Here is a 12,311-nt window from a genome sequence, read left to right as displayed (position 1 = left end):
TAAAGTTTAATGATATCCCTCCATGAAATGTAATTTGACATATTTAAGCATTTCTCAGTTCCCTGAAGAAAATACTCAGAAATACAGAAGCCAGAAGCAACTAAATATGTTTTTTCCATCTTTCAGCAGGACTACTGTTCCCATGACACTTCACAGCAAAGTTTGCACATTCAAACTGCCGTTGTTAATGCTGAATCATTCTTTTTTTTGGCCATGGTATATTAATTGTACCTGAAGAACAAATATAGCTTTGCATCTCATAGGAGAAGGCTGTCTTTATGCTACCACTTCACTTTTGTTTTAATCAAAGGAAGAGTTAAAACAGAGCTGCATTTTAGAAAACAATTTCATTTTCTGTGTTAGCACAATAGCCCTGAGATCACAGAAAGCTGTCTGATTGCTGTATTGATTTTTTTCTTTCACTGTAGCTTTTCTCCCATAATGTTGTTTTAAGATCTTCACTCATCAGGACTTAGAAAAGGAGAAGATAATCACTGCAACAAAAGTAACCTAACCTCTCACACTTTCTTTTTGCAGACAGTATTTTTTCATTTGGTCAGTTGCCATGAATCGTATTTTGGAGTCTCTGTAAAGTTCAAGTGTTGTCTGTGTGGGCTGTTATTTGTGTTCTCAGTGTTTATCAGAATATATATATATATAATATATATATGGCTGGAAGTGTTCCCAGGGTAAGCTATCTCATCATTTGCACCAGCAGGGTGCCTTCCAGCAAAGATATGTGTTTCTCAAGGGTGCTGACTGGTGTTTCAGTTTTACACCCTGAAAATTGTATTTGGCTAATGCTGGCGTGTAAGTGATGACAAGAAAAATGCTCCAGGTTGTCACACTACAGCTACTGAAGACACAAAGGGCCAGGACTCTGCAGCCCAAGAGCTGAGCTTTATGCACTATGTGATGGGAGCAGGGAGACTTGCACAGGAAGCAGCAGAGCCTGCGAGCCCAGAGGGGAGCCACGACTTACAGGGTCAGGCATGATGTGGCAGAGGGAAGCAGAAGACATCACAGGCTCCCAAACACCACAGATTCCTCTACTGAGGTATTTCAGTGTGTAGGTCAAATGGAGAACTGCCACCCAGACTTTACTCTCATATCAAAATCCTAAGATAACAAAGCACAAAAAAAAAAAATCTTAGAACAGAGTCTTTAAGCCCAGTTTAAACCATGCCAGCACAAAGAGGTTTTTTGCTAATATCTTTCTTCTGCATCATTTTTAGGAGCTCTGCTGGCACAGCTATGCTCTATTGAAGTAAAGTGATCTCTAGTGTATCAGGCATTAGCAAGACAGCGTAAAATATCACCTTTCTCTCCCCTTACCCCTTCATTCCATGGATGCTGAATTGTCTTTGCTAATCCTCCGGTTGGTGTTTCCAAAGTACTGCAAGGGGTTTAGTAACACAGAACTGTAGCAGAAAAGGTAGAGTTAAATCTCACACCCTTTGGAAAAAAGAAACCTCACAACCAATTTATTTCAGTACATTCATAGTTAATCATCCATAAAAGCTTTCTTAGGTATTTGACCAAATATAGGTTATCCTTTAACCAAAGAGAGATTACTGACATCATTTCCTAATGCCTTTCACAACTCTATCCTTCAGAAAATATTGAAATTGACATTTGGATTGTTGTAAATGACTACAGAATGTCTTAATTTCCCTGAAACAGTAGTTAAAATCAATACAGGACAGTCCCATAGTGAGGAACCCAAGAATTCCTCCTAGCATTTGTATTGCTGAGCTTAAAGTTTCTCTTCTCTGAACTCATCTCCATTAGGGTAAAAATTGAACGTGCACAGAGGCTCAGGGATCACAAGGATCCCATTGCCATACCTTGACTCCAGAACACTACAGACTGATGGCTGTGCTGTTCTAAAATATCATCTCACTCCAAACATTATGCATTTATTATTATGCCTGCCTGCTATGTTGCCAGTGGAAAAGATGCATATTTTAGACAGATTTAGGCTTAGTATCAGAAAAATTTAGGTTTACAGATTGCACAAATATTCTGGTTTACATGTTAGGATGATGAGCTAAGTGACAGAATATTCTTTCAGGCATACTTTCTCATGTTGTGTGTAGAGTGATTTATTTACAATCTTAGGAATAAAAAAGAAAAGTAAAGAAAGAAAAAAAAATGAAAAAAAAAAAAAAAAGCAACAAAAGGAAATGAAAATTTAAAACTAAAAACTAAAACACATCATTTAAATAACACTAATACCAGAAGCAGACTGATTACTATAGTTTCTCATTACAGTGGTGCAACTGAGCAAAGCTTTTAACCTGTCAAAAACAGATTTATAGCATCAGACTATATGTCTTGGTTTGATCAATATAATTCTAACTTTTCTTACTCTGCCTTTGTGATGTGAAACTCTATTCAGTTATATGAGTCTGTAGCATTCCTCACACAATACAACATGTATAAATATATATTACTTGCAATTTTCTTGTAATATGCTTATTGCAGGGGAAAAGACACCATTGTGTTAATTTTCCATGTTGTATACAGGGAACTTCTACAATTGTTATCCAGGATATAAATCCTGAGTCTGCATCTACTGCAGTCACAGTAAGAGTTTTGTGCGTCTTCAGAGTAAAACTCATACAGGACCACACAACAAAAATAGAGTGCTTTATGTGCTTCACGGAGCAGAATTAAGGTGGTATGACTCTTTCAAGTGAATATAACATTATCTTAAGGAGGGGAGAAGGTATAGGAATTATATGAAAATTATATATATTTAACTACGTTGGTTGATTTTATCATCATTTATTTACAAGCAAAATCTTTGAAGCATCACCAAACATCTCAATCTCTCCAGTCTCTAACATTCATCATTCCTTCATGGAGATAATCAATCTGCACTCATCAGAATAATTCCCCAATGCATGAAATTAATAACAAGACTTTGGCTGTCTATTAATATTGTGCTAAAGATTATGAATTGAAGTGTTTTAATACTTTAATTTAATTACAGCAAAGCAGAGTAGCATGAATATGAGAGATTCTAACTTCTATGTTTTATTAAGTCTGATTTACTTATTGAAATGGAAATAGAGTTAGATCTTTAGTAAATGGTAGGCCTGTAATTATACATGTGTATTCATCACTCTTGGAGCCTTTTTGAAAGACTGCTCACCAGTGCTATATGCTGCTTCAAAACGAACTTTATTCCTGGCAGTGGGGTCCTAGTTCTGCAAGTTGTTTAAGCCTGCCATCTGTAGAGTAGTTATGAGGGAACGAGGTTTGTTTAGCTTGGAGAAAAGGACTTAAATCGGGGTGTAATTACAGCTCTCCACTACCTAGTGGGTACAAACCGCGAAGGTGAAGGCAGTCTCTTCTCAGAGGTACACACTGAAAGGAGGAGAGGCAGTGGGTACAAGCTGCAGCAAGGGAAATACCAACTGGACAGAAGGACAAAACTCTTCAACAAGAGGGTGATCAAGGAACCCTGAGAGGCTACGATTTGTCTTCCTTGCGGGTTTCCAAAACTTGAGTGGAATAATAGTCTGACCAACCTGATCCTTGCTGACAGATTTATGCAGCTTCAGGTGAAGTCAGAGAGAGGCACCAAAGGCACATGTTTCACTCTGGTGGTCTTCTTCTCGGGAACAATGGGGAACCTCTCTGCTTCATGAGACATGAGCATCACTCAGCATAAGGTTGCTTTCTAGGAGTCTTCAGCATATAGCTGGACTTGGTGACACATGCAGATAGTGCAGAACCAGTGTCTGACATCCCAAATGGAGGTGTACCACTCCAAAACACAGCATAGCCAGTGCCTAAAGTCTTGTCTAGTCTGCCTGGGTTTTAAATCACAGATACCCGTCAACATGATCCTTCATGATAATGAAAATCAAGCAAATGTTTATTTAATTTGGGGTTTGGAGTAACCAAAAGACTCACTACAAAATATTGGTCAGATATAGATTCTGTCAAGATCTAAATTTCTGTGGTAGGGCCCAAACCAATGCATTTTCCTCATACTAAATGCTTGGCTGTGAGATACAGAATTCAGTGGAGGAAACTAAAACTGAGCTTTATTCCCTGTGAGACAAGCACTACAACCATCAGCCTACAGAACCATTCTCACTCTTTTTCTGCCTGGTGAGTAGTTGAATGGAGTGTGGAATAGCTTCAGCAAGGTGATGCCAGGGACCTGCTAGTGCAGAATTCCTCAACTTGGGAAAGAAGGGATTCTGACCCCACACTGGGAGTTTGTCCTATGTCCTGTGCTGTAGAGCATCCAGGGACAAGGAGGATACAAGTTTGGTCGACAGTTACATTTCTACCTTTGTTTAAAATGCTGACAAACAAATGAAAGTGATTTATTTCAGATCGAGTGAAACAATTCTTTTTAATTTATATTTCTGTGTGTTTTTTGGGGGGTTTTAACACCTGAAACATTGCTTTTCCTAAGCCAATGACTCTATAGAGGAAAGCAAGGGGTTTGGTAATCAAAAACCCCAAACCAATTAAAATGTTCTGTTTCATTTGGCCAGCTAAACTAAAACAAAACCCCAGTGAATTACTCATACAGCCCTGAAACACTTAACCCTTTCACAAATGGGTGCCACAAGGGACAGATGAATTATGCATGTTGCTGTTTAATTTAGTGTTGTGGCACAGCTGTAAACTGTTTATCTAACAGAAAACAGAATAGTGTTTAAGAAATAGCTTTACAAATTAATCTATGCTTTTAAAGTTATGAAATGCATATGTTTTCACAGAAACTGAGCCTAAAACTTCTGTTTCTCTCTTGCTGCTTCTTGTGGTTAAGCAGATGTTTCACTGGTCTAGAGTAAGCAGAATTAAAATGTAACTATTACCAAAATATTTTTTTTCATATACCACTCAGTCTTCTCATCTTCTTATTCAAAATAACAATAAAACTTTAAGCTCTGCAAGAATTTAACTTTTTTATATCACATGTTGCAGTCCAGTTTTATTGTATTGTAGCTTCATTCTACCCTAAGCCTCTTCTTTAAATTATTGATTTAGTTCCTTCAAACAAGCAGTCTGTTTAAATTAAAAGATGCCAGAGTATTTATTATGTCACCCCTATACCTACCTCTGTCATTTCCCTAAAGATTATTTAAAGATCAGGAAATTCTCTGGAAAACTCAATCTTGCATTGAAACCCCAGCTTATTATGCATTTTAAAATGTTGCTTTTTCAACATAGATGTTGAAAGGATGTGCAATTTGATGTAGGAAAGTATATTGCTACCAACTGAAGTCTATCCCAGCAAATGTGGGACTCTAGGAGAAGCTGGTTTTCTCAGGATAAGCCAGTCCACTTAGGCACTCTAGTCAATAGAAAGAGACATCTTCAGGAGGCGATTCATCACATCTAAAAACAAGTGCCTAACATGGGTGAGCTGATGAGCCGACTATTTCCTGTCTTTGATTATACATGTATATAAATAGAAATTTTGATTTAGAGAGCTAGTTCTTGGAAGCAAAGTGAAGTAAAACAAATCGGGTTGGTTCATTTCCCCTGTTCTTGTGTACACTGTAAATAACAAGCATACTGACTGGGGAAAGCCCAACAAGCCGTGTGGGTTGGTTGTGATTCAGCAAAATCCTGGAGCACTTGTTTGTGTCCCACTCTGTCTGAACCTCCCATGCTTAGGTCTTCATGTATTTTCCAGGGTAGACATATAAATAAATTATGTTCCTCAATCAGGTCTGTATTGTAAGTTTATTTTTTTTAATAGTGGCTGATGGTGCTTAAGAGATGAGTCTAGAAAAGCTAACGGACTTTGGATGATAACTTAAAAAGAGCTTAAAGTTTCGTGACAACTTACTAGTTTCAATGTCAGTAGACCTGTTGAATCATTTGCAGTAATTGTTTGTAGTTAAATGTTTTGTTAAGTCAGGATGCATTTGCAAAAAAAAATAAAAATAATTAAAAAAATAAATCTGGATAATAATGTTTATCACTGACTTTTTTTATGTTGTTGTTGCTGTTATTTACTTTAAAATTTAAGATTGTTCTCAAAAAAAATATGTGTATATGCCTACTTCAGGAAGCTGTCTGTGTTCCTTTGATTTTTTTCCTACTTTCTTAAGCAAACATTCTTGGTTGTTCTGAGTTATTAATATATCATTTACTATTTACAAAGGGTAAGATGCCACAGAGCTTTCCTATATCTATATCTTTTAAAAATATTTTATGTGTATAATCAGAAGCAGCAAAATATTTACTTCCAGTATAAACTAAGCTGTGATTTCAGCTACGTATTCTTTGAGCTGGCATTTACATTTACTGCCAAAACATCTATTCGTAATAACCTCTCTTTATGCTTAGTCCTAGGTAAGATCCGAAGTGCTGTTGGAAGTGCTCAGCTGCTCATGTCTCAGAAATTCCAGCAATTTTATTGGCTCTGTCAGCAAAATCTGGTAAGTGACCATGTCTGGCCATTCTTGAAGAGTTTATGACTCCTCATACTTAGCCTCATACTTAGTATTCTACAAAATACTACTATTCTACAAAATACTAATTTACAAAAAACTGTAAATTTTACAATTAAATATTTTTACTTCAAAGGCAACAACAGAAACTAATGTAGTGTACCCAGAAAGTAGCATTCTGAAATGTCATTTTCATGTCTCACATTTGTCTTACTGTTCCTTTTTTTTTTTTTAACTTAATCTTGAAGTGTAGTGTTAGTACATTTTTTATCAAAGCCAACATGCACTTTCAGTAATTTTAGTCTAGTTGGGTGTTGTCTTTTTTTTTTTTTCTTTTGCTGTCTTTATTTAAAAATAAATAAAAAAAATGAGAAGGGAACAAATGCAAGTTTTCTGAGACATAATATTATGGCTTATTTTTGTAAGACCCTAAAATAGTAACAGTATTTCTGGTAAGAAAGGAGGAATTTTTCAAATTACAGTAGGCAGAGAATAGGAGGATACAGGATGCAGCTTTCTACCTACCTGAAAATAGGACTGATCTGGGAAACGGGAACATTCATATTGTTCATGAAATTGGGTTTTATGATTTGCACTGCCAATTATATATAAGATGTCCTAGGGCTAAAGGAACAGATGCAGTATATTACTTGTAGGAGTTACTGCTATTGTTCTGGAAGTTCATTAGACACTAATTTGATTCGAAATGTTATCTTCGTTAATATGACAGCACTCATCAGTGATGTAAACGTTGTAGCAAGATGATACTAAGCAATAGAAGAACATAATGCTTCTAGCTAAGGCTAGTGGTACAACACCTACTTTCTTTGGCTTACTTGAAAACGAAATGTAACTTTTACCTCTTGACTGTCCCTACACATCATACATTAAATGTGCTGAATTTTGTTACATGCATGACAGCAGACATGACCTATATATCTGGTTAGATACATTTCTTTTCCTGTTAGTATTTGCTACACAATTTTGAAAGCAAAAGTCATTCTGGGGAGACCTATATACTACTTTCCATCCTTAAGGTTAAACATCCAAAATTCCTGAAACTGTAGTCAAATATTACCGAGAATATCATGCCAAAAAAAAAAAAAAAAAAAAAAAGCCCCACCTTCTGATAGAAAAGGATAAGATATATAGTTCTCTTTAGGAGAGAATCCAATTATCCACTTCAAAGATTCTGTCAAAACAAGAAATTGAATAGCTATGACAGAATGACAGAGGAAATATGCAAAGTCAGGCAAGCAGGAGATGACCACATCAGTAGTATCAAATATATCATGTGTGCTTCTATTTATTCATGTTTTTGATAGTGAAAGAAGGAAATCTTCATCAATGCCTAGAAGTTTCTTACTGCAAACTTCAAAGTGTCTTCCATTACCTGATTGATTAAGCTATGCAAACTAAGATTTGGAGATCCTAACCTCCATTCCACTTCATTTATCTTCGAGTGGGACCAGCACTTGTGCTTGAGAGCATTGCTGTAATAACGAGAACATCTCCTGCTCTGCAAAGCCATCGGCAGTTTGGAAGTGCTGACAATTCCTTACTGCAAAAGCAGTAGTAGAAATCTACCGCTTTGCAGATAACATGACCAAAAAAGGGCAACATTTTCTCTCCTTCTTGTTTGGATAATAAACCTTTGAACTCCTTAATGGCAGCTTCACCCAATTCTGGATATTTCAGCTCTGAATATTCTTCAGCTTCATTAAATCAGCAATGGGCTCTGCAGAAAGCAGCAACTGCAGAACTGGACTTCTAGCTCATTCATGTTTTGAGGCTTTTCTTCTTATGCTTAATGGTAGAGGTTTTTTGTTAAATAGTCACTTAGTGCTTATCTACAGCAGGCTTTACATACTCTCCAAAGGCAGCATCTTGGTGCCCCATGGGAATGCTGGCAGATAGCAGCCAGTTTATGAAGTCCCCCGCTGGAGAACAACTAGTGCTTACAGGGCTACAGCACAGCAGTTTCTGTAACAGTATTCAACAACAATAACCATAAATGTACAACAGAGAACAACAGCATCTACTTTTGCCAACACAAAAATGCAGCAAAGTTTTAAGAACAGGAACGTACTTACTCGAACTGAAATTTAATCATTGCCTATGGATATTTCTAAAGGGTGACAGGAACTTCAGGCAACATATTGATGATGCTCTTGGTTAAGATCTCTCACTCAGAGTAAATTCATACAACTGGACTTTTTGTCAGGGAATGTAATAATAGGACAAGGAGTAATTGTTTTAAACTAAAAGAGGGTAATTTTATATTACATAATAGGAAGAAATTCTTTACTGTGAGGGTGGTGAGGCACTGGCACAGGCTGCCCAGAGAAGCTGTGGATGCCCCATCCCTGGAGGTGTTCAAGGCCAGGCTGGATGGGGCTTTCAGCAACCTGGTCTGGTGGGAAGTGTCCCTGCCCATGGTAGGGGTGTTGGAACAGGGTGATCTCTAAGCTTCTTCCAACCCAAACCACTCTATGATTTTGTGATTTTTATGAGAATCTGACTGACTATCTCTTACAGTATATGGTTCCCAATAACTACTAGAAAAAAAAAAAACATCACTGATTAATGACTACTCCCTGCTGAATTATTCACATTATCTCTTGTAATACCCTGCTTTTTCTTTGAAGTGTCCTCCTCCATACCCTAGTCAGCACAGATCCTACTCAGCTCTTGAAATCATCTCTCGGTGTGTCACGGTTGCAGGCAAAAACAGAGCATCATGAGCATGGGCCAGGTAGTTTTTGCTAGCTTTAGGCTTCCTTCGGAAGGAGGCTGCAAAGCTGAATTCCAAATACGATACAAATAAAAGAGCCACTTCTGAAAAGAAGCAGGTTTAAGGCACTCTTTCCAAAACCCAGTTAGCTGTAATAGTAATCATTTTTGCTAGCGTTTATCTACGGGCTGCGAATCCATAAGTGATAGCAGCAGGAGGCAGCCCTCTTGTGTCCGCACAATGCACTGCATGCTCCTGTCCTCCCTGCTGCTCTGGAAGCTGTGCTCTTCGTCATCAGGGATGAACAACGCACAAAGGTACAGAAGAGCAATTAGCCTTGATTCAGAAGGCAATGACATTTCTATGAGTGGCATCATTTTGTGTCTGTTTAGAGGAAAGTGGGGAAAAGGAGACCAGGCTGGAGAGAACAGATCGCAGTGCAAGACAAATTGCTATGGGACTGTCCTGACAAATTTCATGCGGGGAGTTGGTTCCTGAAGCCTCTGATATTGACCTTTATTCAGTAATTAATACCACTGACACACACTGTAAATAGTTTTGGAATAAATTGGGATCTTCCCAATGCAGACATCTTCAGTGAACACTAATCTGGAGTTGCATCGTGTTTCCCAGAAGTCTGTTATAATCTGTACTGGAACTTCTGTTTAATCCCCAAACTCCCTATGAAATTAAAGTTTTTCTAGCAAGGTTTTTGAAGTGTATAAACTTTTAGGCAGTTGTTCTTGGGCTGGATTCCCAAAGGGTTTTAGGTACGGGTGACACTACACAGCATCATGCCCAGCTCCAGCCACTCAGCTCCCACAGTGGTCCAAACCCAAATTTAAGTAGCAGTTCCCAGTGTAAGACCACTAGGAGTGAATAGAAATGCTGGTTTATCTTTCTTCCAAGTTTTAGACAACTCTGTGGAGCTTTATTCACTACCTAAAATGTCTTCATCCATTAGATTCCAAGAATACAGGGCACAGAGCCTTGCTTCATCAATAACACCACAGTTTATTTATTACTCAGTAAATTAGGCGTTACAGCTTTTGCCCAGTGAGGGGGAAATCATGAGCTCCTTTGGCCTGATTTCAACTGCATCTCTCCTAGCTCCATTGCAGAGACCTTCTTAACTACTTCCTCTTGCCCTGGGAGATTACTTCTCCATCATCTTCACAGAGATGTTTACCAGTTAAGCTCACTAAAGTGACAAACCTGTCTTCTTGAAGAGTACCAGTTCTCATAAAACATGAGGTACAGAGTCTGTATGCTACCTTTTAATGCAATTTTTATCCAGCATTAACGTTTGGTTAATCATCAGGTTATTAGCGCCACCTAATGCACTACCTGGGAATAATACCTGCCCAGTTCCTGAGCATGATTCGACCCCATAGAGAACAAAATCCTAACATACCACCCGGATTTTAAAGTTTACACACATATTTGAAAACCCAAGACAATGTAAACATCGAATCCAGCACAAGTTGACAACTTCCTCGTAGTGTTGCTTTGTCTTCTCCTCAGCTATCACAGATGTAATTTTTAACCAGAAAAACTTCAGGCTTCCTGGAATACGAACCACATCCTCATTCCCTTTAATAATCAGCAGAGAGAGGTTGTCAGCATGTGCCACATTTTAGAAATGCAGATCAGCACAGCAGATGGTGTTGAGGAGCTCTCCGTGCTGCACAGATGCAGAAAGGCTAGCACAGGACATGTAACTCGTTCGTGTTTGGGTTTTGTAGGAGGCACAGCTGCAGAGCATGTGTAGCCTTAGCCCTGAGAAGCACTGCAGCAACAGCATCTGGCACATCTTTCCTGCCTCAGAGCACTTTGTTTAAAGCCTCCTGTTCTATTCATGCTCTCTCCTTTGTGCATGACAGGACCCGAGTGCCATGCCAAGACCAACTTCCCAGGACCTCGCAGGTTTCTGGGACTTATTGCAGCTCTCGATTGAAGATGTCAGCATGAAGTTTGATGAACTGCACCAGCTGAAACTCAATGAATGGAAAATAATAGAATCACCTGAAAGGAAGGTAAATAGACCATGGACAATACCATTTACTTCCCACTTACAGTACTGTGGTCTCCCTGTGTTAAATCCAGTAGTGAAGTGTGGAAGGTTTCTAGCCCAAAGATAGAAAACACCTACTGGTATAGCCCAATTTATACATGGAAACCTTCATCACATATGAGGGGGGGTTATTTTCTTTTTAATAATGTTGAACTGAATTGTGTAACAAACAAAATTGATTTTGCTAAATCCTGTTTGTCTGCTCTATAACATTTGTGTTGAAATTATTTGGATTCACATTAAAAAGGCTACAATTGAAATATGTTCTGATTAATTCAGACTGAGGACAATAGCCCAATAATTCAATCAAGGTAAACTGCAGCATGCTGCTCCATTTGGGCCAGCTCAAACCTGAGCATTATGGTGCTTAATCCTAACCACAAGAGATGACTGGTGCTGGGCCACAAGTGAGATAAAAGAGTATGACAAAGCACAGTGCCGGTCAAACTAAAGCTTGACTATGAAAGTTTGGGGGAAAAGAGAATTTCTAGCAAACTGCCTGCACCTTTGTGGTGCAGCTTGGGAAACACCCCTGGCCACCAGGCTTCCAAAGCAGGTGGCACCATGGCCACGAGCACAATGTAAACCTGAAACTGCCCTTCCCCTTCCCAGAGCAACTCCCTGCCCTGCTCCCAAATTATCCCACTGCCCTTGCTGATTATTATATCAGTCAGATGAAGGCAGCATTTGGTTTGAGTCAGTACTGTTGGCCTCAGGTGAATACTTGTTTGGTTTGGGAGGAATTAGGAGGCATTTTGACAACTCTTTCATTTCTTCATGCTCCTCTTGGATTTTAATTTTCAGCCAACTGATTGGTGGATGGTGAGTTTGCAACTCTTGCTTACTAGTGACAATTGGAAGTAAGAAATTATTGTAGTGACAGCAACAGTGGTGTTCCTGAGAGGGAAATAATTAAAGGTGAAAAAAATAATAAGATGGGACAGCAGGAATGGAGTCCTTATGTTCCTGTCTAAAAACAGGAAATAAAGAAAATAAAGACTGGAAGAGCTGACTGTCATGGAGAACAGCATTTTAGGCTGCTGCACTGTTCTTGCTGAGTTGAGAA

General features: G+C 38.5%; 1 protein-coding gene across 1 annotated transcript in view; it reads left to right on the top strand.

Annotated features, from left to right (window-relative positions):
- Positions 1 to 12,311, top strand: part of DLGAP2 (DLG associated protein 2) — a gene marked incomplete at its 3' end in the record, with an annotated part of 384,604 nt that overhangs the window by 370,843 nt on the left and 1,450 nt on the right. Inside the window, exons 11-12 of the mRNA XM_084284954.1 lie at positions 6,334 to 6,425; positions 11,055 to 11,207. Of these exons, the coding sequence (XP_084141080.1) occupies positions 6,334 to 6,425; positions 11,055 to 11,207 (245 nt within the window). The remainder of the gene's footprint in view (positions 1 to 6,333; positions 6,426 to 11,054; positions 11,208 to 12,311) is intronic.

The sequence above is a fragment of the Netta rufina genome, assembly GCF_964035555.1.
Source record: "Netta rufina genome assembly, chromosome: 3".
NCBI classification, from domain to species: Eukaryota; Metazoa; Chordata; class Aves; order Anseriformes; family Anatidae; genus Netta; species Netta rufina.
Note: the sequence above shows the minus strand (reverse complement) of the source record. Positions and strands in the feature narration are given on the sequence as shown.